This window comes from Alligator mississippiensis, chromosome 13, assembly GCF_030867095.1.
Source record: "Alligator mississippiensis isolate rAllMis1 chromosome 13, rAllMis1, whole genome shotgun sequence".
Lineage (NCBI taxonomy): Eukaryota > Metazoa > Chordata > Crocodylia > Alligatoridae > Alligator > Alligator mississippiensis.
The window spans coordinates 54432106-54458167 of record NC_081836.1 but is presented as its reverse complement, the minus strand read 5'-3'; the positions used below and the strand labels follow the sequence as shown (position 1 = coordinate 54458167).

Sequence of the window (26062 nt, the reverse complement as noted above, 5' to 3'; positions counted from 1 at the left end):
TCTCTGCTGCTGTGGTCCGCCATGCTCGTGAGACTAAAAATGCTGCAATCAGACCCGCGGCTACAACAGCAAGATGCTGCTGTGTCCTTGGCAGGAAGGATGGGATGTTGTAGCACAAAGATTCGAGAGGGCTGGGGCTGGGGCAGGGGCTGGGGAAAGAGAGGGGCAGCCGAACAAACAGAGCATGCAGTGTTTGGCCTTGATGCTGGCCCTGCCTCTGTTTTCACAGGCCCCGATAGCAGCCGGCCCAGCCCTGCCACCTGCCACTATTTGTAAATAAAAACACAAGCCGCTTCCTGTAGTCCTGTGGTGACAATAATAAATCCCTGCCCTTTCCTGCCTCCTGCTTCTTTACTAAAATATTTAGAGGTCACAGGCCAGATGGGCCTCATTCCAGTGCAAAAGCAGCCGTCACTCAGTCCTCTGCAGCAGTGCAGTGAGAATCACCGGGACCTTCATTGCTGCAGATGCAATGGCAATGGACACGGGAGAAAGCCTCTCTGGAGGCCGTGTATGTGGAAGCTGTGTCATTATCATGTCTCGATAGCAAGTGGGACTAGGAAATGGATGCAGCACCTGGAGATTGTGCCACGGGGCTGGGTCCAGGCAGCTGGCGTCATGGGGTACTTGCAGGAGACAAGGGGCACGTGGAAAGGGGGCAGCAGGGACCTGCTACGGTGCTGAGAGCTTAGAAATGGCACTAAAAGTATGGCGCAGTGCAGTCTAGCCAGCTTTGAAAAGCTTCCAGGGATTTGTGGGGCTTTTCATTCCTCACCTCTTCGTGTCTGAACGTCCTTGCTTCCATTACCATGGCATGAGTCAGGCTTTAGACCATGCCTGCTGCCCTTTATACACTATTTGGGCTCTGCAATCCCCCTGGTAGTTGCAGCAGCCAGCTGCTGCCCGATCTTTCTCGGAAGATTATGCGTATTGCATTGGCAGGAAAGAGAGAGACTGAAGGCAGGGTCTCAATACCAGCCCTCATCTGGTATTGAAGCCAGGGAAGGAAATGAGCTGAATATGCTAGGCAGCCTTCTGTTAATGAGCCATTGTGGGATAATCCAGTCTGGTTTGGGCAGGAACTGAAGAGACAGCATCTATGCACAAACAGCGTACTCTCTCCTACACGCATACACACACACTGAGCTTTCTGTTGCAGCAATGCCCAAGGAGCCCTGGGTAATCCCCCAGTGAGATGCAGGGGCTTTCACCCAGGCTGAAATCCATGAGGCACTCTCTTTATTACAGGGCACCTGGACATGATGCCATATCGTGGAACGGAAGATACATCAATGGCACCCAAACAGGAGTGGGCTGGGATAGAGACTGACCCCAAGGGGAGTTTCCAAAATCTATAGAGAAAGGCACAGACTCCTTCCTAGAGCCAACAAGCCCAGAATCAAGGGCAGATCCTGGGGACAGCTTGGCTTGGCTCCCGAGTAAAAGCAAACGGGACCCTAGGGTTTGATCCACAAGAACCCAGAGATGCAAGAGGTCTCACATAGTCCAGGGCTAGTCAGTGCAGGACGGTTCCAACACCGCTTGGTGCTGCAGTACAGCAAAGAGGAGATTTGTGTGAGACAGAAGAACATGATGCTGGTTAAGACCAGCAGCTGGGCAATACCCTGAGCAGCTCCTGAGCTAAACACAGCCAGGCTGGCTCGGTGCTTGGAAGGGCAGACCACCAGCAGAGCTCCTGGGTCCCGTAGGAAATGGGTTAGTGATCCCATGGGTACCTGCCCTGATGACAAGGGATCTGATCGAGTTTGCCCAAGCCAACTTCTACAGTGGGTTTCATGCGTGAGTACGAGCAAAGTGCTTTGAGGTCCTCCAGTGATCAGAGCTGTTTATAGTCAAGACGTTGTTATTACATTAGGATTTCTGCCCCAGCAGAGCCAGCAAAACTGCTGGGAAAGATGATTGGTCTTCCTTGGAAGTGTTTGCTTTCTACGCTTTAAATGGATGAGTAATACAGCAGCTATGCCTTTCCACTGGGTTTATTTTATCTCATAACAGCTCTACTCTCTAATAACAGGCCACGTTCTGACTCAAAGGCAGAAGAGATGACTGCAGCTCCCAGACACACGTCACTTGTAAAGAGACAAGGAGCGCAGCATTGCGCTGTGCCTGGTGTGATTCAGGTGGCTGGCTACGCAAAGGGTTTTGGAGAGTGTCAGCTGTGTGCCACCTGCCATGCAGGTACCTATACCCAGTGCAACTAGCCCTTGTAGAGTCCCCTGCTTTGGTAGTCGGACCTGGTCCTTTTGGCATCTGAGAACCACCTTGTGCTGTCAGTCATGCCCAACAGACTGGCACCCCATGCACTGTCTGGTAATCACTGCCCTGCATTGGCAGCGACAACCTGCATATTCAGTGGACTGGTACCCTTGGTGACCCATGTCACGCCAGGTGTATAGAGTGGCCAAGATGGTCCTGAGCTACCCAGTATTTACATTACCTGCATAAACAGCACCCAAGAACAGCAGTTGGCTCTTCTAGCAATGCAGTTCTCCACCTGCCAGCATGGATGATTGGATGGGTGATTCCAGCGGGGCAGGGGAGCCAGGGACTCCAACAGGCACTATCAGACTCCTGGAGACTCGTGTGTGATGAGCTGAACCGAGTGACATTGCCCTGAGACATTGCCCTGAGTCAATGAGACATTGCCATTGACTGCACTGGAGTAAGAGGGCACAATGCCTTTGAAGTTAATGGGAGTTGAGTTTCTTGCTCCAAGGCTGCATTGGTCCTTTAGGTTGAGAGTCTACAAGGAACCATCAAGGGGGCTGTCCCATGGCTTATTCCTTCCAAATACCATCAGGCAGCAGGATGACCCAGGATACTGCTGGCGGTAATGTCCAGGACCCAACCTCTGTCACTGTGGTGCTGCCAGTAGGCTGGAGGCTGCAATGATTAACTGGAAGGGCCTGAGGTCCTTGGAGTTTGCTTTGCACTTCAGCAGGGCAGTGGAGTGTTTTTGCAGGGAGTTGAAGTGGTTTGGGGGCAGACCGCGTCCACTCGCTTGGTTTCTCAGTAATAGACATTGCGGTAATCTTTATTCACCAGGCATCTCGACCGGTCAGCAGGCGATCTGGCAGATACACGACCCATCTGGGTCAGCAGGGTCAGGCAGAGAGCAGCTAGGTGCAGCCCAGGCCCCAAAGCCGGTTGTCCAGAAGTTCCTGCAGAAACTTTGAAGCAGGCAGGAAGGAGTTATGACCCCAAATAGCTGCTGGCTTGGGATAAAGCTGTTTCAGTGAACTCAGTTTGAGATACATGTGGTCTGGTTTTCCAAAGAGGCACTCAGCCCACCAGCTGGTGCTTACATGCTTCCTGGGGAACATCCTCCCTGTCAACAGGATAGAGCATCTTCTGGATTGTTAACCCCCAATGTCTCAGAAAACAGTGTCATAAATCAGTCAAACTCAAATATATTTGGCTTCCTTCATCTGCTTCCAAACTGCCGGACATTGATCTTGGTGTTCTCCTGAAAACAGGCTCCCTTGGGAGCGGTGGGATTCTTCTGGTGAAACAGGAAGGGAGGAGGGAGTTTGTGCCTGGACAAGGGTGGGACCAGGGGGCTGCAGGTGGGGGATGACCAGCAGGAGTAGATGGGCTTTCAGGCCAGAAAGCTGCAGCCCTTGTTTGGCCAGCGTCTGGTCTACTGATGGGCATTGATATGTAGAAGACAAATAGGGCAGGGGCAGGGGCTCTTCACAGACATAATCACTAGCGTGTCACTACGGACCTAAGGCAGAATCCATGGGTGCAGAAATCTGGAGGAGACTGTAAAAGTAGACCAGTGCAAATCATGACTAAGCCTTTCCTCCGTACTATATTCAGGGCTGGAAAGTCACGTTCTTCCCCTGGGGCTAAACTATTTAGGAACTATGTACACAGAATGAATCTCATTAAACTTGTTGAGGGAAGCCAGTGCGTTGTGCTGGTCCAGCAGAGGCGGAGGCTAGGGAGCTTCCAGAAATGACCCAAACTCCTCATCTCCCCAACTCTGCCTCCCAGGAGAGTAGCGTGCATCAGAGTATAAGCGGTAAATTGGACGTGACCGTCTCCGCTCCATTCCACTCAAAAAACAGTCTTTTGCAGCAGACTTGTGCATGGCAATGATACTCTGGGCTCGTTATGAATCCCCCATGCTTACCTGTGTCTCTTAGGCTAGGCACAGACTTTACACATAAACCAGCATAAGTGATCGGAAACCAGTTCAAATCAGACGTTCGGTGCCTATAAACTGCTTTCAAAATGGCTGAAACTGGCTTAAGATACACCTGGATGGAGGTAGTATCAGACTCAACTGATTTAGGTTAAATCTGTTTATTGAACTTCTGTCCCTGATCTTAGAGCCACTGAGAGGGGAGGCAGAGACAATGGGTCATGGCCAAGGATGCATTCATAGCTGGCTATTGAGTTACTGCCCAGAAGCAAACCCGGGATACTGCCAGCTCGGTAGTCAGATATTACAGTGATGGGCATGGCATAAAAGCCTGAAGAAAGTCCAGCAGAGAACTCATGGAAGTAGACACAGAGGAATATCCTAGGAGTTCACATCCTGGCTGAGAGAAATCCTGGAATCCACTAAAAATACGAAGGGTGAGTGTTTAGGAAGTGCTTTTTTCTGCCGACAGGACGAATTCATTCCTCCAGGGAAAATTACCAAGAAGCTTGTTAAGTGGATCAGACTCTGTCTGCCTTCCCTCCACTATCCCCCCAGGAATATCCAAGTTTCTTTCCCAGGGAAAGGCATTTGGGATATTAATAACTTTTGTCATCTGTATGACAAGCACCTGCACCTCATGATCTCAAAACCCTTGTCAGGCTTCACTGGCGCCCTCCAAATTACCCCCCACTCCCGACGAACAGCCAGCTTGCATCACTGCCACGCAACAGCTGGGTGCAGAGTGAAAATCCTGCGTCCCACTAAAACCATAGTGGGATTTTACGTAGGCCAGACGTAGGGTCATAGCACAGTGATTTCAAGATGGGCCAATGGATCCATCCTGTGTGAGGCAGGGGGTTCACCTGATACGACGTATTTGATCTGAGCAGAAGGACCCTGTGGTAATGATTCTTCATCTTGGCCTGAGGGCTACAAGACCAGCTGAAAATGAGGGAGCTGGGAGCAGCCACATGAAGAGACTGGTGCAACTGGTTCAGTGTCCGCACCTCTTCACACACATGCCTGTCCCAGCAGCAACACCCTCGCACGGGCACTCTGCTGTAGCAGCCCACCTGCGGGCTGGTCCCCGAGGCTGATGCATGGGCTCCTGGGGCAGGCAGGCGTTCCAGGGCCACCCTCCTGCAGCGGGGGGGCTGAGAGGCCTGGGGGTGCTACTAGGACTCGTCTAAATTCGGGCTGCCCTGCTGATTGCTGAAGGCGTCAGCTGCCTGGTGACAGGCGTTCAGTGGCTTCATCTCCCTCTGGTAGTTTCTGCCCCGGACACGATTGCAGCTGCCCTCTCTGTGCATCGGTGATTCAAAAGCCTGTCTTTCCACCCTGGCTGGTCTCTCTCCAACCTGCCCCACATCTCTGCCTGTCCCCAGCGACTGGCTGTCAGCTCTGACTTCATTTGACTAAGAGCCATCTCCTGACCTCCTTCCCTGCTTTTTGGCCCCTCACCTCCTCTCTTGCCTGTTGCATTGCACCACCCATGAACGGTGCATGCCCCCGGCAGCTGGGGGCGCATGGCTGTGCTGGCCACCCTTTCCTATCAGCCAGGCCCACAACCTCCTTCCTCGCCCGACCCTAACAGCAAGTGTTAGTCAGGCCTGGGCCCCAAGAGACACCTTAAAGACAGTCAGGATTAGGAGGAATCATCAATCTTGATGTGACATAGCTCTAAGACACCCCTCTTTTCTGCATGCTATTAAAAATCTCCCTCAAGCCCCCAGGTTTTCATACCTCTCCTTCCTCCTAGTTGTTGAGGATGCAGCCGTACATCACTCTGACCCTGGCCCTCTTACAGCTCTTTCTCTTCCACTGTCTGAAGCTTAACCAGATGGTCCGGCTTGCATGGCTCCTCTGAAGTCTGCTCCTGGCTGGATCCCACCTCTGCTCCATCAGCAACCCCAGCACCTCTCACATTGGCCAGCCCCTCTCACAACTGCCTTTATACCATCTCCCACATGGCCCCTTCCACATAGAAAGCCCTTTGGGAACTGACCCCCAACACCCTCTCCTCGTTCAAGGCCCTTCTCAAGACCCAGGTCTGTAATGCTGTGGACAAGGAAAAGCTAGCGGGCCGATCTTGTTGGCTGGGAGGGATGCTGGGACCAGTAGCAGCTGTTGCTGGGAGTCATGGAAATGCCAGGCCATGTCTGGGTCTCAGGGTCATTTGCAGGTTGATTTTAGGGGGGGAGTAGAATACATCGCTCCCTTGACCATCAATCCTTCCCCTCCTGCGTGCTCTTGCCTTCTCTAGCTGCAGGTGCTTCAGAGCAGAGACAGGGAGGAGGTGTTTGGAAAGCACTTGCCCAAATCAAAATCATAGCTTGCCTTGAGGCTTTTATGCAACCAACCAGTCAACCATCAAGCACCTGCTTATAACGGGGATCGGCACCAACATACTCTCCAAAGTTCTTCCAGTAACCTATTCAGTGCGAAACTTGGGAAGCAACCCCTTGCCCATGCATCTCCTCCAGAGGCAGCACCCAGTGCCTGCTGGCACCCATGGAAGGCCTTCTACTGGTCTCTGTGAAAACCAGCTTTGGCCTCTGTTTGTCTTTGGCACCAGCCTCTCACTTCCTCTCTTCTCAGGTCCAAACCTATCTCCATCCCACCTGGAGCTGGTGTTTACGCTTTTCACTCTGCTGAACTCATTGCCCTGGTGTCCTCAGTGGCCTTCACCACCTTTCAAGCCTGCCTTCCTTGGTGCAATGCCAAAGCATGAGCCCAGCGGCCTTTGAGCTGAATGCACGGCTCATTAATTCTTGGCAGACTGGCTGGCTCGGTGTTTTTGTTTTGGGCTGTTTCTGGGGATCTCCGAGTGGGTCAGCAACCAGGGGTTGGTATCAACAGTTACAGCTGACTGAGCCTTAGTGTTTACACCTCCCTTGGCAAGCAACGTGGGCACCGTCCTGTATGTATTAGTATCGATAACAGAAGCACCTGGCTACCATGGTGACTATAATATCAAAGCTTTTGCCCTCAGAGTGCAGACTGCATGGACTGACTGTCATAAACAGCCCATGGACAGAGGTGGTGGGGTCCCACTGGACTAAAGTGTCTAGAGGAGTGGTCTCAACCGTTTTAGGCTCAAGGCACCTCTTAGAAAATGCCGGCTCTTAGCGTTCCCTTCTTTTTTGACTATGGAGAAATAACAGAGCAATTCTTCTGTTGCAAAGAGCTCAGAAAGACCCCAGGTCAGAACATTTTTGATACCATCGATTCCTATTTAGTATCTCTGGGTTATCTTGTGAATCACGTGTAGGTGTTTGCACACCCCACTGTACCACAGCACCCATGAAATGATCTCACAGCACCTAGGATTGCTGCAGCACCCTGATGGAGAATCATGGAGCTAGAGCAATAGAGCTAAAGCTGGGGTCCTTCTTAGCCCCTCCTGGGGGAGACTAGGAGAGGTGTCACAGAGGGAGCAATAGTCACCTGAGTGCACAGGGCTTGGGAGGCATTCTCAAGCCAGGCTGTTGTCCCAGCAGTGCTTGTCAGGCTGGTTCTGGGATCCATAGGGAACATAGCATCGTGTTGCTGTAACTTCTGGCTCATCCTGCTTTCAGATTAGGCTTGTTAGGGAATGCAAAGTGCTCCAAGATCCCTGGGGAAGGGGTAACAGAGGGTCAAAGCACTGCCAGTTACAACTATTGCACTTATGATCTTGCAGGATGGGAGGGATGCTGGGACCAGCAGTGTCTATTGCTGGGAGCCTTGGAAATGCCTTATCACTGTGGCTAGAGTATTGGGGTCTCCATCCATAGTTTGGTGGTTGCTGAGCATCTACAGGGTGGGCATGGGGGGAGGGGTTGTGATTGCCTAGACCCCTTCCCCATCCAAAGCTGGATGTAGAAAAGGGGGTGTCCTTTGCCCAGCCCCACCCCTTGTTCCCAGAGGGATCTTATGAGCCATGTGCTGGGAGCTCCCCTCTGAGGACATAGGGAGTGTTGGCAGAAAGTGCTTCCCCATCCCTTGGAGAGTGTCACAGGCATCTTCTGGGACCAAAGCAGCCTCCATGCTGTTACCTGTGGTCACGCAGCTCCCCCTCGTGGACATTTGAATGGCATCAGGTGATGAAGCTGCCCTTCCAATGGCTTGCACACCAGTTTACATGAATGGCAGAGACCTTCTGGATGGCCCCATGTGAAGGTCAGGCCCTCTCCATGGTCACATTTGACTCAGGACAATGAGGTGAGAGCACAGCCTCTCGTTGCAGAGATCTGACCGAGGGGATGTCACGGAGAACAATTCATGGTGACCTTGCACTTCATGGACGGTTGAGGATTCAGACAATGATATTCCTCGGTAACAGGGTGGACCATGCTAATCCCCCTCCTCGGGGCATGGGGAAGAGGTTACGTCTGAGTCAGCCAGTGCCCCTGGGATATATGCCCAAGGATGGTCAGAACTTCACAGCTGGCTTTCATCCTTGCTTATTTTGCAGTGACTCACCGTGCCCTTTTCGCTTCCCTTCTTGAGAACTCAGTGCCACGGGGCATTGTTCCCAGCGGCCGTGGGCATGTTGCTCTGGATCCAGGAATCTGTCACCAAGCAGGGGATGCGCTGCATGGAGGGCAGCTGTTACATCACAGCTGCTCATTGCTCTGTGTGATTATATTGTCTTCACGCACGTTCCCTCCTCCTCCGGCTGTGTCTCATTTCTGTCTCCCCTGTCTCCTTTGCGCACCCTGGCATTTCCTGCCTTGCAAAGAAAGAGACAAAGAGCTGTTTCATCCAAAGGCAATACCAAAAAGCTATTAATGAGTAAGCATGTAGCAAGCATGTTCTACATATGATAGCATGGCATGCTATAATCCTGGTGGGCTTTCCAAGCTGCTGGATAGACGCATGAATCAGCATGTGGAAAGGGCACATGTGGTGTTGGTGACGTGAAGATCCTGTTTAATGTGTCCAGAGAGTTTTGGGGTGTGGGTTATATGGATGCCCGTCTCACACAACACCATGGACAACTGTATCTTCTTCCACTTTCAGCAGGGGAAGCATCCTTTGGCATGCCTTGCCTTCAGCTGTTTCATAGCGGTGCTGCTTCCCATCCGACAGCCTCTGGCTCTGGGGAGGACCAGAATCCTGTCACCTGTCTTCAGTGGTAAAACAGGTGGAATCCACATTTCTGAGCCTTAGGGAGGTGCCGAGTGGATCCCCTGATCCCGACCTGGTGAAAAACATCGTAGTTGCAGTCTACAGGCAAAATGCTTGCTCTAAGGAACAGCCTGCATTAAAACCTGGGAAATCCTGAGAAAAGGGGCTGCTGTGAATGCCCCTGAAGTCCCTGCCTGGTTAGCACTGGCAATTCAATGGAGTCTGGATAACAGCACTACTTGTGGGCTACCCAATATTCAGCTTGGTGTCACAGTGCCACCTCCTGGGGGAAGATGTGTGACATTTTTTGGATGCCAGACTTCACTTCTCCTGGTGTGGTGACTTCCACCAGTGCTCAGTAGGTAGAAACTGCCACTAGCCCTTTGCATGCACTTGACACAGGAGTAAGTCATGGTTCAAGGAGCAGGGCCTGGGAGGATCAGCTCTCAGACAAGGGACCCAGGAAAGGAGATCAAGCAAATCCTTCTAGAGTCCTCACCGCATCAAAGCAGCAGCAGGAGCACATAGGAGCGAGTAGGGGAGCAAGGTATTCCCCAGGCATAGCAGTGCCCTTCTGCTGACACCAGGGCAATTGTCCTGGCTAAGTCCCCTCATCCCAGGCAGCTGCCAAGCAGATTTCCAGCTCTTGTTATTTTATCATTTGTATCCCTGTAGCACCCAAAGAGCCCCAGCCCTGGGGGTGTCTCCCATGCCTTCTGCCAGCTGCTGGGTGATGGCAGAAGTCGTACGCCATGTGTCAGGGGTGGAGAGACTCTGCTGGCTGCCTGGAGGGGTCTGCTACCACTGGCTGGGGACGTGCTCAGTACTGTAGTGCAGACAAGGCTTTATTCAGACCTTTCCATCCCAAGCGGTCCCTTAAATCCACTGGGTTGATAGACACGCCTGAGTCAGTGATGTATAAACGTTTATTGTGTGCGTTGTTCTGCGGCACATCGACAAAGACATGCATCCATTCACAGACAAAGACAAGCTCTTTCCAGACATCCATCTTCAACAATATGCACCAGTCACATGCCCCAGCTCAAGAAACAAACCCAACAAAGCTCTTTGGTTAACCTTGTGAGCCCTGTGGAGCATACATCCCCAGGACAAGGCACCGGTACAGCTCTCTGGCACGCAGGCCCTGCCATAGAGTCAAGCTGCTAGGCTAGCGGTGTTTGATTTCAGGAACTCGCCTAATACAGCCTCACTCCACCGGCTACAGTGATGTACATCAGGAAAAGCAGGGTCCTGGGGCTCGGTTCTCCCGTCCGCTACTTTGTCCTGGGGCAGCTCCTCTGAGGTCAGGGGACACTCCTGACACAAGTGAGAGGAGAATCAAGCCCTTGGGCTCATGCTGGTTGGTTATAACTGAGCCCCTATACTAGCCAGGGACAAGCTTCTCCAGCTTAAACTACAGAGCTGGGCCAGAACTTGTCATATTCTATTAGGAGTAGAAAAAAATAAAACGTCATTCTCTCATTAAAGTGAATTTAGTGCTGCATGGTGAGCCCCGGGGCGAATATATTTCAGCCGTGGCACTGTGTGCTTCCTTCGAGTTACCACTGTAATCCTGGCTACCAACTGCCAGGGCAAAGGTTGTCACTGCTGAGACAGCCAGTGGGGAGGCTGTGAAGTGCCCAGGATGCTCGTGGCTTCGATGATGGGGAGCCCATCCACATGGAGTGAAACCCAACTTTTCCCAACATGGGGAACACCGAGCAGGAAGACCTGAGGGAGCACTCCCCTTGCTTCTGCTTTTCTTCCTGTCCCAGCCTGATTCCTATGTCTATCACAGAGGTGCTGCTCTAATAAGAGGAAATTGCAGAATACAGCCCACCTGAGGCTCAAGGTGCTTGACACTGTGTGTCTAACCCTCACAACGGCCCTGTGAGGTAAGTGGTATTGTCCCAATTATATGGAGGAATCTGTGGCACAGAAGAGAGAAATGACTTGCTTGATGGCACACAGCAAGTGTATGGCGGAGATACTCGGACAGCTCGCCTGGCGCTGGGCATGACACGAAACCCCAGACAGTCCTAACTCCCAGCTCCACGTATCATCAGGAGACAGTACCCATAAGACCTCCCTGGTATATGATCCATCTTTCCCTGCCTGCCTATTGGTTTTCTACCTGGTGATGATCTAGAGGGATTTTGCTGCTTTATTTACTGAGAGCAATATTTGCAAGAGGCTGAACAGAAAATCACAGAGGCCTCCCAGCTCTATGTCTCTTCATAGGGAGAGTGACGTGTAGGGGGTGCTACAACACTCATCTCCCAGCTAATCCTGAGCCACAGGGGTAAAAATCTCCCCTTCATGACACTGAGTACAGAGCCATGGATATTAAATTGCACAACCCAAACCCCATTTCACATTATCCAGATGAAAAAAAGAAAAGAGCCTTATTGCAATGCTGCTGTGCGGATCTGCAGTTTTTTATACCGGGGGGAGGAGAGGGGAGGCAGATGACATTTAAAAATAAGAAAAAAGAAGCTTCTATGCATCTCAGTGGAGCAGCAAAGCAATTTGGGGATTTGAAGGGCCAGATCCTGAGCAAACCTAAACTGGTTGAGATTCCCTGAAGTCACTGGAAAAAGGATGGCTCACGCCAGCTGCGAATCCGACCCACACAGTTCAGCTTATAGGCAGTTAGTTGTGCGTGTTAAGTAAGACAGCACGGAAACCTTGCTCAATTTTCGAGGGCAGACACCGTGAAAGAGAACCTGCTTGAATGAGCTTCGCTGATTTGACGACCGATGGTATGCCCTTACAAGGAGGGGAAAAATATTGCCAGCCAGTGAGAGAGCCAAGTCCCTCGCAATGTCCAGCCCAATCTCCGGGGGAGGACAGAAGGTATGGAGGAAGCAGATGCGATAGCTGGAACTTCTCATTAGTTCTGTCCTCCCCGACTCTGAGGGGCTTGGCAGAGAATGGGAGGGAGAACACAGCAACGTTTAAGCAGTGCCCTGACAAAATGTCATGCCAAGCCAGCGGGAATGGAGTCTGAGGCTGCAGTCCATGGGTGCCACCTGCCTTGCTTGCAGGCTGGCTCTTCAGATCAGCTGCTCAGCCTGATCCAGCACCGTGCACCTTGTTTGGCAGTTTTGATGCAATGTCTTTTAGCTCCATGGTCTTACAGGCCTTTAAGGCAAAGTGACACTTGGCTCCATCTCAGTGCATCCCACATGGCTCCTGTGTCAGTCAGTTCCCCACAAGCACAGTGGCTTACAATTAAAAAGCCCTTCCCACCTGAAGCACATGCCTCTCAGGTAATCATGGACCCCATGAGAGCTCTCATGGCTCCCAGGGACCATCTGTGCATCCTTGGATGTGACCCGGGGGAGCTTTCCCAGTTATTCACTGAGGGAAGGCACAGGTTATGAAGTACCATTTTGTTCAGTGCAACCTCCCACTTCTGGAGGTCTCACCAGCTGCGTGGTTATCATTGAACCCGCTTGTTGGCTTGCAGAGTGGCTGCAGGCTTTGACTGGCTGTTCACAGCTGTTGTCCTCTGAAGTGGTGTCCTGTGTTAAGGAGAGACAGAAACTCAAAAGTGGGACCGCGGCCAAGGAACAAGGGTTTGCAAGCACCTGGCTCTGTTCACAGCTGTCCTTATGCTGGCAGCACTGGGGAACCCACAGCTTCTGCTCATTACCCAAGCGAAGCCATGATTTTTATAGGGGCAAGACCAAGTGCAATATGCTAAAAGCCAGAGAGACTGTGGCCCCTTTTGGGAGGCAGTGCCCATGTGCCTTGGGAATAGAAATCTGTGCTCGGAGTGCAGAACAGAAGAACCACTGCAGAGCAAAATGACATCAAAGGAAATCATTTAAGCTCCTCTCCCAAACAGAATCTGCTCAGCAACTCTCTGCTTGGTGCTCGTCTCCAGCAGGGAGCCACAGGGCAGCGATCAAACAGACCTGGGGTTGAGACGTAGGGCTCCAGCTGTGGGATATCTAAGCTCTTCCCTGCTGAGGTAGGGGCTGTAACTTCCTTGCGGGGCCCAGCCATGGATGTTCGAACAGGTCTTCTCAATCTCCAGCTGGTCTGGTCTGCAGTGTTACTGCCTGGCAACAGGTTGCGAGTTATCCATGAGGAGGGTTTCTGCACGTTTCATGCTGAGTTTTCTTGCATTCATCTAGGTCCCGCTGTCAGCCAGGCAGTAAACCCACCTGACCTTCTTGCGGTGACGTGAGGTTGTTCTGCTGGCCGGTGCCTTTGGGGGAATACAAGACTGCACCAGCACAAATCCGGTCTTCTGCAGCTCTCTGGGGACGGGGTTTATTCACTGGCTTTGTTGGAAGTGGGTTCCTTGTATTTGCCTGGGTCTGAGGAAGAGGAACATAGTGCATTCAGGGCCTTCCTATTGCTGTTTTCATTGTGGAAGGAAAGGAAATATCATGGACTGCTTCGGGTGGAGGGTAGTAGGAATGAGGTCTGAGTTTTGCAGGCCCTGCTCCCTTGAAAGATGCTGTAGCCCAAGAGTGACACTGATTGTGACAGCCTGCTTCAGCCCCCTGAGGCCCAACCTTCCAAGAAGCTGGGCCCTGGCAACTTGCACCGGAGTCTTTGATGACAGGGGGATTAATTGACCCTGACTGGCCATTAGGAATTCTGCACAGGAGCTGTAATTCAGCCTAATTCACTGCTCTCGACATGGGATCCTCCTCATTTAACTAACATAATTACAAGCCGCCGGACCATGAATTACACTGTTGACAGCACCAGGTCTCCTCTATAATGTGTGAATTTAAATGCTCTTTCCAGTCTGCTCCTGGATTCAAAAGCTAGCTGAAGTTTTGTATGCTCACCTATGCTGCAGACAGACACCCCTGTCCAGTGGAACCAGCCTCTGACCTGTGCCTCTGACAGCTGCCGCTAACCTGGTACCAGGCCATCCAACCTTGGGGCCAACTATGCTGGTCTCTTAGCATCCACCGTTTTGTACAAGGGCTTGAACCAGTGCGTTCTGGGTAGGTCTGGGACTCCACCCTGCCCCAGGGATCAGGGCTGGTGCCAGGGGGCTGTGAGAGCATTTGGGGTATGCTGCAGTAAATCACAAAGTCATGGGAGTCTGGACTCTAGACCTTGCATTTTGTGCAACTGAATTTCATTCCATTTCTATTACTACTGTCTTCAAGGTCATCCCATTCTTCCCCTAGGATAGAGCAATCTTTCTATCATCAGCAAATTCCATTTGCACACATCTACTTTTCTCTGCCAAGGTCATTAATGACAGTATTAAACAATGTTGGTCGTGAGACCAATCCTTGATGATCTCCACTAATAACCTCCCTCCAGCCTAACACTTCCCCTTTCTTCACTGCCCACTGAGGTCTCCCCTTGACCAGTTCTCTGCCCTCTTTACAAATCTATTAAACTCCATCTTTACCGACTTAATTCCCCATTTCCCAAGAGGCACTATAGCAAATGCTTTCCTGAGGTCCAGACAGATTACATCTACTTTTGTCCACAAATGCGGATATCAGAGCTAACTATCAGGTTAACATGGCACAATCTACCTGTATTGTAGATGTTGTGCTTGATCCCATTTTCCACCTCCCTCCATGCCTTTAATTATTCTCTCCTACAAAACATTTTTTGAAAGCTTGCTCACTACCCTGTGCTCAGGCTGTCATGACTCCACTACTGTCACTCATCCATGCCTACCTGGCCCACCTGTCTGTTCAATTATCTTGCCCATCCCTACAAGCCAAACTTTGCATCCAGACTTTATCAAACAAGGAAGACATAGCTCTTTCCCTGCGCCATTGACAGAGGATTTGTTATGCCTTCCTCCCTCGTCCAACTCCCTTTCCTCCTGGCAGCTGCCAAAATACCCAGACTCAATGGTGCCAATGTTAAAGCATGTGAGAGTCAGAGCATTAATTGCATCCTTGCCCCAGGCTGGAAAGCATGAACCTTCAGCCACCGTACAGTTTGTGCCACTGGCAGGCAAGTGCCCCATATCTCTGACCCTCTTCTTAATCCGTGATCAACCTTTCAGATAGCAAGGGGCTGAAGCCTGAGTTTTCCCATGAGATCTCTTCGGGTATGGGGCAAAAACAGGGGAGATGCTTTGGACCATGCAGTTTAATGCACACACACACACCATGCTTTGGTAATGGAAGGCTTAATAGGCTGACAGAGACACTTACTGGCCTGTGGGCTATGATGAACCCTTCTGTGCAGAACATCTGCAAGAGATACGCCAATCATTATAAAATGGGCCGGGCCGTCTCAAGGGGCTGCCATCTGGAGTTAACAGCTGTCCTGGTGTTTCCCAGTAATGGAGCACACTGCGAGAACTGCCAGTGTCTTGTCAGGCACTGAGTGGGAAGAAGAGCCTCAAAATTCACAGGAGGAAAGGGAAGCAGTAGCCCATAGGTGACTTCAAGCTAGTGAAGGGCTTGGGGAACCTCTGTCTCCTGAGGAAATCAATCTTGGGATAGATTAGCTTCCCCCCCTAGCATGAATGAGGATGTGCGTAATCTTGACCAAGGACGGAGCTCTGATTGCTTTCCTCAGCCCCAGGGTGGCCATTGGCAAATGTACAGGTTGTCTGTAGACCCCTTTGTTACGAGGGTGCTTCTGGGGTCATGTCCAAACCAGTTTTAGGCCTCTGGAGCAGCAGTGGTTGCAGCAGGTCCCCAGTGCCTGGAGTCATATCACCGCCTGTCGTAGGAGCTTGGTTTTTCACCAACCCAGACTGCAGGGCAATTGAAGGCTGGGCATAACTGTCATGTGCAATAAGGACGGGCTGTGCAGGAAAACAGGTCATGCTGAGGTCAGGCTACTTCCATGCAATGCAGTAAGATGGATTGAAGTTTCAGGGTCACCCCGTCCCCCAGATCCTGAAGCTGTCACTGTTTATACCTTTCCTCCAGAGCCGTCATCCTGGGCCTATCACTGCTAGGCCAGTCTCCCTCCAGTCTGATCATATGGGTCCCTGGCCCTGACGTGGATGTAGCTGTCAGATGCCGCACAGATCACAGCTGAGCCAGAACATGGGGTCTACGTACAGCCTGCCAGCTTTGAAGGCTGATCCTTCCTGGATGTCTGCCATTGTCAGTCTTCTGTGCTGCATGTTTCCAGATGTTTCTACCCCTCTAGGAGGGCAGAGAGCTGGCAAGGCTGCACAGTAACCCTCTGAGGAGGGCGTTCCCTTGGCATCTATCGGTGGGCTAGGCAGAGTCTTGGCTGGCAGGGAGTCACCACCCAAACCCTAAGGACCTTCTTTAATAACAAGGGTCCTGGGAGGCAGCCCCAGTCGCCCGTTCACAGCTCTGAAGAGAAACCATCCACTCCATATGCTGCTTGGGGATGGTCTCCTTGGAGGGGTGACAGCAGGCAAGCCAAGGAGTGAAAAGCCAGTCTCGTGGGGAGGTGAAAGAGGGAAAACCTGTTCCCTCGCATTCTGGAGGACAGGCCTGGGGTAAGTGCTAGACCGAGCTGGCTGCTGGCCCAGGCCCCAGCAGCAGTGTAGGCAGAGGGGATTTCAGCTCATTGGCACAGCTAAGCAAGTCCGTGGGACTCCAGGTCACAGGCTGAGCAGTGGGTGCCTCAGTCAGCCACACAGTGGACCTCACAGCAGACACCACAGATATCACAGAAGCAGGTGTGAGGTGCACACCCAATAACCAAAAAACAGGGGCTCAGTGTCCCTCCAAGGGCCTTCCCCTTCCACAACAGCTGCACGTGGCTCAGTGGCTTTTAGCTTATCAAATCCAATTGTTGTTCGGTCCTATTCACAGGGACCCAGGTGGCAGCAACCATCCCCTCCCACAGCGTTGAGGCAGGGCACCTCTTCTCATGGACTGCTTCAGCGGGGGCTGGTGTATCTGTGTGGTTTTCAGCTTCCAGCTGGATGCCACAGAGTGCCTTGGGTGGAACCAAGGGCAGCCTGATGATGTACAATCACAGGCCGCTCTTGCTTTAAATTAACTGGTTGCACGCTGCCCGTTTGCTGTCCAGGACTGCCCGCCAGTCGTCAGTCCACGAGTGAAGCCTCCTGCTGGGGGGTTTCAGCCGCAGGTGCTTGTTGTGACAAGCTGTGAAGAGGATGTGCTCCCAGCTGGGGTTCGGCTCGGCACCTGAAAGATGGGAAGAGCAGAGTAACTCAGACAAGGGTCTCCAGGCTCCACCGTGACTTAGCTAGGAGGTTCAGTGCCCTGCACAGGGTCTTTAAGCTGGAACTGGAGTTTCATGGGTCTAGGATTTCATTAGCAGTGGCTGAACACACCCTGCCTCTCTGATTACTGTTGCAGCCCTCCACACAGACATGCATGACTCGCAGTTACCAGAGGTGTTTATCCCTAACCCTACTCCACCTGCATGTGGAGGGAAGGACTACATCCATTCACAGCTAGGGGAAAATGGAGGTTATGGGGAGATTAAATGACATGTCTGAGCCCACACATGGGAGTAGGGGCTGAGTGAGCAAGGTCACAAGCAGCATTAGTCCCAATGCCTCTATAACAAGGTGCTCAGATACTGTGCAGATGAGCATGATAAAAGAACTCATACGAAGAGGCCAAGCACTGCACCCCGACCTCCTGAATCCCAGCTCAGTGCTCCATTCACTAGGCTGATCCTACTCACCCTGGCTTGCGAGAGGACCAGCAAGGATGTAAGTGTCCCCACCAGACCCTCTTTACCTCGGGTTAAACCAACCTCTTCCCAGATGCTGGGAAATTCCAATCCCAGTCTCCAGTTCTAACTGGCACTTGATGCCAGGAGGTTTCAGTAGCTCTTGCTCAATAATATCAGCCCCAAATAGCATCATTATCAAGCTGGCAGCACATTGCCCTGAGGTCCCTGACACATTCAGTCTCAACCAGGAGAAACAAGGAGAACCCCCTGCCTGCCCCTAGACACAGCCCACAGTGATCATAATCGGATGGAATCTCCCTTACCTGTTATATCCGGTCTGTCATCTATGAGGAGGTCAGCAGAGACCACGGTTTTATCACGGGTGAGAACAATCTGCTCCAGAAATTCTTGGCCAAAATGCTTCTCCACCCATGCATACTGGAAATGAAAGGGCAAAGTGGTCAGAGCAGCAGCCCAGGGTGGACTGGGAGCTTCCCACTGCAGCCTGCACAGCCCTTGTCCCCTGGCAACAAGGATCAGCATTGGAGGGCAGCCACAATACATCACCCTCCTTGAAGCCATATGTATTTAACCCTGCTCACGTGTCCTTTTGTATAAACCTTGCATGTTTTCTTTAGATTTTATCTCACTCCTGCTTGCAGCAATCTATTACCTGTTTTATGCTTCAGTGAGGGCTGGTATTTTACACACACATTTGAGTCCAAATGCAAGGACACCTGGAATCTTGTTGCACGAGTCCAGAGCTCAGGCTCAGCTCCCTTCTGTGCTCTCTCCGAAGGGTGTATCATTGCATATGCAGTGCCTCACTAAGGCAGCTCCACTGCCTCATGCAGGATTTGGTGCTTGTGCAGGAGCGAGTGGGTTGGGCATGCTCCCCAGGGCATCCTGGATACATGTTGCAGGGTGCTCAGTGCTACTGCACACTGCTCTGAGCACACAGAGCTTCCCAAAAGCTTACTAATGTCACCCTCCAAAATTCTCTCTCCTACAACCCCTGTTCCAGCTGCAGGTTCCCTGCCGGCTGTTACATAGCAGGAGATTTTGCATGCCAGTCACCACCTTCCTGCTCTACCTACCCCCTCCTCTGAGCTTACCCTCCCCACCTTATCCCAGAGCTCATTGGTTACCTTCTCGTAAGGGCAATAACGGTACATCTTGATTGGACTTGTACAGATGAACACATCAGTGCTGCCAAAAAACACAGAGGGAGAACATGATTGAGTGGCAAAATGAACTGTGTAACCCCAGCTGTACTGATCCATAGCACCATGGCTGCCAAGCTGTCCAGCAGCCTAGCGTGTGCTCAACACTCTGCCCTGAGTAGTGTGTGTGTGTGTATGTGTGTGTGCACTCAACACTGTGCCCTGAGTTGTGTGTGTGTACTCAATACTCTGCCCTGAGTTGTATGTGTGTGTGCACTCAACACTCTGCCCTGAGTTGTATGTGTGTGTGCACTCAACACTGTGCCCTGAGTTGTGTTGTGTGTGCACTCAATACTCTGCCCTGAGTTGTGTGTGCACTCAACACTCTGCCCTGATTTGTATGTGTGTGTGCACTCAATACTCTGCCGAGTTGTAGGTGTGTGCACACAACGCTCTGCCCTGAGTTGTGTGTGTGTGCACTCAACCCTCTGCCCTGAGTTGTATGTGTGTGTGCACTCAATACTCTGCCCTGAGTTGTATGTGTGTGCACTCGATACTCTGCCGAGTTGTATGTGTGTGTGCACTCAATACTCTGCCCTGAGTTGTATGTGTGTGCACTCAATACTCTGCCCTGAGTTGTATGTGTGTGTGCACTCAACACTCTGCCGAGTTGTATGTGTGTGCACACAACGCTCTGCCTTGAGTTGTATGTGTGTGTGCACTCAATACTCTGCCCTGAGTTGTATGTGTGTGCACTCGATACTCTGCCGAGTTGTATGTGTGTGTGCACTCAATACTCTGCCCTGAGTTGTATGTGTGTGCACTCAATACTCTGCCCTGAGTTGTATGTGTGTGTGCACTCAACACTCTGCCGAGTTGTATGTGTGTGCACACAACGCTCTGCCTTGAGTTGTATGTGTGTGTGCACTCAATACTCTGCCCTGAGTTGTGTGTGTTTGGCTCCTGAAAGGTACTCTCCCAACAGCTCAAAGCAGCACAGCCTTGGCCTACGAACAAAACCCCACAACTGGAGGAACAAAGGGAGTTGTCAACCAGGATTAACCAGATTGGAGCACACTCCGCATGGAGATCCTGGTATGTTCATCTCGGGCTGTGTCTACTGTGCCCCTGAGCCCTGTCCAAGAATGCCACCATGAAGCGGGCACCGCACATTACTACCAACTCCCAGAAATGAGGCAGGCTGACAGGCATGCCATTGCCTTGTTCCCAAGGACCAGCCCAGCATGGAAGCAGTGCAGACAAGCCCTCAGGATCAATCAGCCAGGACTCCAGGAGCTGCTCCCACTGCTGCAACCAGCACCCCCTCCCCACCGTGCAGCTGTGTACCTACTTCTCCATATTGGCCATCTGCTTCACAGCTTCCACAGCGCCTGGGAGCGGATCCAGCTCGATGAAGAAATTCTTTGACTCCCATATGCTTATTGCTTTCTCCTGCAAAAGGGAACATAAGCTGGTTACTGGATGGTGCCTCCTGACATTTTGTCCCTCCTTTTTTTTGCCTCACAAAAACCCCTCATTTGATTTAAGTATTGCAGAGGCTGGGTAGGGTAGGCCCAAATCAGTGCCTTCCATGGTAAGCAGTGACAAGCATGACATGTATTGCTTCATTGTTTTCTTGGGCTCCCCTCTGTTGTCTTTTGCATTAAATCTTCCTTACATTTCATGTGTAAGTTCTTTGGGGCAGTGACTTAATTTTTGTCCAGTGTCTGTACAGCGCCGAGCTCAGGGAAGCCCTGCTCCAAGTTGAGGTTTCTAAGGGCTATCACAAGATAAAGAATAGAGGGGCTAGGCCAGGGCTCAGTTTCCCCCCATCCAGTAAAAGTCAGCAGCAGCAGCTGAGCTTCATAACCTGAGTCTCTCTTGGTCTCTAAGACACAAGATGCATTAACACCCACATAATGTATATTGGTTTTATACACCAGTGTCAATTATATCAGTGTCCAGAGTGGGCAGACAACCAGTTCTACTAGGGTAGCAGCTCACAGTAGATGCTATTACAGCAATTGGCTGTTTGGTGGAGCAAGCAACAGTTTATTTGCCTGTAAAAAGGCTATTCTGGGAGAGCTGCTGACACATGCAGCAAAGGAACTTATACTGGTATAGTTTTACACCTGATTTTTCCCAGGATGATGCCACACCAGATTCAAGTATGTTGAAGCAGCATAGGGTTGTCCCTCATCTGTCCACTCCTTGTTTATGCTGTCATAAAGACTGATTACACTGGTATAAACGTGTGACGTGTCCAATCCCTATGAGAGAATGTCCAGTAGCATCCAAAATTCCCCCTGTAGGATGAGGTTGCAAGAGGAGCATCGACTTTCCAACCACCGGGGGCCCTGAGCAAGGTCTATCAGGCTACTGGCACACAGTGGAGCAGTGTCTCACAGAGGAGGGATGTGAAATATTAGACATCTTGATCAGCAGGGCTAACACCACTGGGGAAAACTGCTTGGTATGAAGAGAGGACTAAGGAAGGCAACATACAGAGATCACACAGAACCAAGACCCTGGGACAAGGAAGAACAGAGTTCATGTGCTGCCTGTAATGGGCAACTTGCGTGTCTAGTGCACCTGCAATTCCTTGCACTGCCTTGAATTGCTTGCAGCCCCTAGCTGCCCAGGAAAGCAGCCTTTGGTGCCTTTATGCTCATAAAAGGGGGAAGCTTCTATTGCAACACTTCTGGCTTGCCCTTTGTTGGGGCTTACTTTCTCTGGAGGTCTCCTCGTCGTCCCTACTCACTGGAGTTGGTAAACTCAGAGGATGTTTGCGATGTGCCGCCCCAAGCCCCAGAATCACACCTGTTCCAGAGCCATTTGGCTCTATGCTGAACAGGATTCAGGCACCTGGCTGGGAACACACAAACCAAGCCCAACATCGAGCAGTCAGGATGGCCTGCGCACAGCGATCCAAGCTTAGCTGTTGAGAGGGGCTGAGATGGTTGCAATGGCAGCAAGCTGAGCTGCAGACAGAGGGAGTGATTGTGTCACCATGTCACAACCCTTTCTAATGATGTAGTAGCAGCCTTGGCGGACTGGGAAGGCAGCTATGCCCTGAAGGATCTGTGCTGATCTCGACATCCTCTCCTTCTCCCCTCGGCTGGAGGGACAATGGTAGCGTTAAGCTCTCATAATCAAGGCTTGTGTAGGAGCTACCTGATCCACTGCTCTCCCTCTGCTCCCTTTGGCCCCTTATGGGGTGTGAAGAATACTACAGTTTACTTGAGCCATACCCCTGCCTTCATCCTCATGGATGAGTGTATCCAGATTGTTACTGAGCTGTTTTGCTTTCACCTAGACCCTATGGTGAAAGGGAACAAAGGCAAGATACTGGACTTTTCCATAATGGGCTAAACATGGAAGGAGCAAGAGAAGGCTGAATCCTGCTTCAGGGCTCAGTCGTGGCTCTGCCACAAACCCCAAGCAATGATCCAGTGTCCCTGGAGCCATCCAGAAGGCAGAGTCAGACTCTAAGAGGCATGTTCTGCCTCCCAGCTCTCCCTTGCTCTCAGCAAGCAGTGCCCTACAGCATACCTTGAAGCAGCTACACTGGGGGCTCCAGAACCAAGGTTTTGCCTGATGCTCATGTGGGCCACTCCTGCCTCCTGACATGCGGGTGAGAGGGGTGTAGCTGTCCAGGAGAGCCTGCTCTGCACCCAGCCCTGTTCCTCCTACTGCCCTGTGCATTCGTCACTCAGTACAGAAGAATGGCAAAGCCAAGTCCATCGTCTTACAGATAAACACCTGGAATGGGAAAGGACCGCACACACCCAGTTCAAAGGGAGCAAGCAGTGCAAAGCAAATCTCACCACTCCCTTTAGCTGCAGGGGCAGGAATACATGCATGCAGCATTCATGGTTTGGAAAAAAAAAAGCCTTCTCCTACATCTTAACACAGGTTAAGAAAATAAAATGTGCTGCAGCGCAAACACTTAGGAGCTGCAGAGAATTCTTTGTATGTGAGAAGAGCAGTCACGGTACCAGATGGCTGAAGTACAATCCAAAACATTGCAGCTTAAATTACGCTGGATTGTACCAGTGGGAAATTTAAAATAAAAATAAGGAATAAAACATGTTTCTGCAGCAGGCATTTGAGGAGAGAGGCCCTGATCCAATGAAGCATTTAAGCAGGTACTTAACTTTCTGCACATGCTTAAGTACTTTTCTGTCCTGGAGGCTTAACGTTGAATTCTGCTCCTAATGAAGTCAAAAGAGGTCTTGCGGCTGGGTTGGAGGGGACTGAATATGAGCCCTGATTGGGGAAAAAGCCCTGCCGGATCACCAATGCCCAGGCAGGTTGTATCCAACATACAAGACCTAGTGCTTTGACCAAGAGAGGTTTAAGTCTCAAGACACTGGAGAGTCCATCCCTTCCTGGACAGACAAGGTTGAAACTCTTTCAGGGTCAAGACTATCTGGAAAAGAGGTGCCACAAAGGAAAGCTGTTTCCGCCAAATTGCACAGAGTGAGACTCTTCTGCCCTGTTGGCTGGATGCAATCTGAAACTAGGGGTGAAATCTTGGCTCTAGTGAGGTCAGAAGGAGGTTTGCCATTGATGTGGGCAAAGTTGGACTTTCACCCCAAGAGTTTGGGGGTTTCACAGGGATGACGTGTTAATGTGATCGGTACACAGTAATCCAATACTATCCAGACCCTGAAAGCCTAGGTTCTCGGGAATGTGAGACAGGGCTTCACTGTTTTGAGATATAGGAGAAATCATGCATTATTTTGCAATATATACACATCACCCTTGCCATACTCTTAGGATCAGCCTTGTCATAACAGAGGTGGCTTTCTTCTATTTTCTCACCAGTTCCAGGGTGGCTTTTCAGCTATAAAGACAACACAAACCCTCTCCTTGTTCCTTCAGCCCTTTGCATTCAGCATGGGTTTCACTGAGCAAAGACCACCTAGGGTCTACATTGGTCCCCTGCTCTGCAATCATGTGTGCCATCAGAGACAGGAGTATTTTACTTTGTTTTAAACAGCTTTGGCCCAGGTCAAGCTTTCTCTGGGAATATGACTGTAAACTTAAAATAAGACCATTAACAGTTTGGGCAGGAACCAAGTTTCTGCAGATATGAGGCCACATAAACAATACAAGTAGTGTTTCTAGCTTTAGGTTTAAAGGAGAAAGGATGCAAACAGACAAAATGATGCTGCTTTCAGAAGAGGGGACTTACCACTCATTACAGCTCTCTCAGCCAATCCTTCCTAACCTTTTCATGTGTTCATTCCTATTCCGTAGTAAGTGAAATTTTTAACCCAGCACAGCTTACACCATGAAACAGATGCCAACCTACTGTGGTTTAGCTTCCACTTATTGTGGGATAGCACAGACACACAAAACAGTCACAGCTTAAAACACAGTGGGCTTGTCTACACGAGATGCTTACTGCTCATTACCCTAATAACACTGCAGAGTAGTCTGGTGGTTAAAAACCATGCTAATAGTCTACTGTACAGTGTTATTAGGCTAACGTGCGGTAAGCATCACAAAATAACCATGTGCTGGTGCTACTGGACAGTAACTCTAGTTACTGCGCATTTAGTTAGTACTTTATTAAACAAGTACTAAACTAAATACACAGTATCTAAGGTGCATTAAAAAACGTGGAGATGTGCCCAGTAATTATGATTCCCCCCCCTCTCCCCCCACCGCGCACACACACTCTCTGTCCCGCTGCCTTTTCAGGCACTATAATGGCTTTGTGTGTCCAATGATCAAGGCAGCCAAAATTAACGTTTCAGAGCTCTCACGATGTTTATGTTTCAAATAGCTCCATTTTGAAACACGGATCACTTTGGCCAGCTTTCAACCTGGCTGAAGCTTTATGTCCCTGCTCTTGTTGCTGAGGAGTAAAACAGTGCATCTAGTGATGAAGGCAGCCCCTGTGTTTTTCCCTGCGTTAAACTAGACAGCATTGCTCTCCACTGCAGGAAAACTTGGCTCAAACGCTAGTGGATTCTTACAACCAATTGCTTTAACAGATCCAAACCGTAGGTACAGGATGGACCGGCACAGAGGTCTTGCTTGGGTCCTGGAGGAAAAAGTAACATAGAAAACGGCGTCCCAACATCTCCCTCTCCCGCCCCAGTATCATACGAACCCCAAACACGGTGCCAGGCGCTGTACAGACAAACGGCGAACCTCAGTCCCTGCCCGACAGAGCTTACAGTCTAGGCGTCAGGAACACCGGGAGGACGATAGCGGCGGGGGGCAAGAAGCCATGAACTCACACTCAGCTCAGGTCTCAGGCGCCCATACTGTTCCGACACCCAGAAGCCCCTGCGGTCCTCCAGGGTAATGTAGGGGGTGTCTGGGTACCTGGCCCTGAACTTCTTTAGGAATCCTCCTTCGAAGTCGGCGAGCACCCCGTCCATGTCCACCAGCACCCGCAGGGGCCTGCAGCCAGCCCCGCACGCCCGGAGCCTGCGGTGGGGGGCCCTGCCCAGCCCCAGGGCTGCAAAGGGCCCGCAGCGCCTGCCCTGCAGGTGCAAGAAGCTGCTGAGCAGAACCATGGTGGACATGGCATCAGGGCCAGGGCTGGGCAAGCTGCATCCTGGGCAGTGAGGGAGGCATCCCCAGGGTTAGAGATGCAGTGGGTTTAGGATCCTGGTCGGGGAGGTGTAATGGGGGTGCAAAGCAGGCGGGGGTGCAATGGGTGTGCAAAGCAGGGGGGGATGCAATGGAGGTGCAAAGCAGGCGAGGGTGCAATGGGTGTGCAAAGCAGGCGGGGGTGCAATGGGTGTGCAAAGCAGGCGGGGGTGCAATGGAGGTGCAAAGCAGGCGAGGGTGCAATGGGTGTGCGAAGCAGGCGGGGGTGCAATGGAGGTGCAAAGCAGGCGGGGGTGCAATGGGTGTGCGAAGCAGGCGGGGGTGCAATGGAGGTGCAAAGCAGGCGGGGGTGCAATGACGCGGTGCCCTCCCGGCGGGCAGCCCAACCCGGCAGTGCTCGGCCCGCAGTTCCTCTTCCCACGGCCCGGCCGGGCGGGCTGCA

At 51.4% G+C, this 26062-nt stretch overlaps 1 protein-coding gene across 4 annotated transcripts; it reads right to left on the bottom strand.

Moving 5' to 3' along the window:
• Positions 1-1219: 1219 nt before the first annotated feature.
• Positions 1220-26062, bottom strand: NT5M (5',3'-nucleotidase, mitochondrial). 4 transcript variants are annotated; one of them, XR_002092579.2, is made up of 6 exons: positions 25302-26062; positions 20396-20496; positions 19030-19090; positions 18205-18319; positions 15448-17382; positions 1220-8888 (listed from the first exon to the last, which is right to left on the bottom strand). XR_002092579.2 is itself a non-coding variant. In XM_006272735.4 (5 exons), exons 1-5 carry the CDS (start codon positions 25590-25592, stop codon positions 17225-17227), a joined length of 726 nt encoding a protein of 241 aa, XP_006272797.3. In that variant the 5' UTR covers positions 25593-26062; the 3' UTR covers positions 10195-17224. The 4 variants fall into 4 exon arrangements, 1 of the variants encoding a protein (XP_006272797.3); XR_002092578.2 differs by lacking the exon at positions 1220-8888 and adding an exon at positions 10195-13617; XR_002092577.2 differs by lacking the exon at positions 1220-8888 and having other exon boundaries at positions 10195-16049; positions 16166-17382.

Coding starts and splice junctions, on each gene's coding strand:
- NT5M (XM_006272735.4), bottom strand. CDS start 25,592: ATGTCCACCATGGTTCTGCTCAGCAGCTTCTTGCACCTGCAGGGCAGG. Junction 20,497..25,301: donor GCCTGAGACCTGAGCTGAGT/GTGAGTTCATGG, acceptor TCCCTTTTGCAG/GAGAAAGCAATAAGCATATG. Junction 17,383..18,204: donor TGACAGACCGGATATAACAG/GTAAGGGAGATT, acceptor CCCATCTTTCAG/GTGCCGAGCCGAACCCCAGC.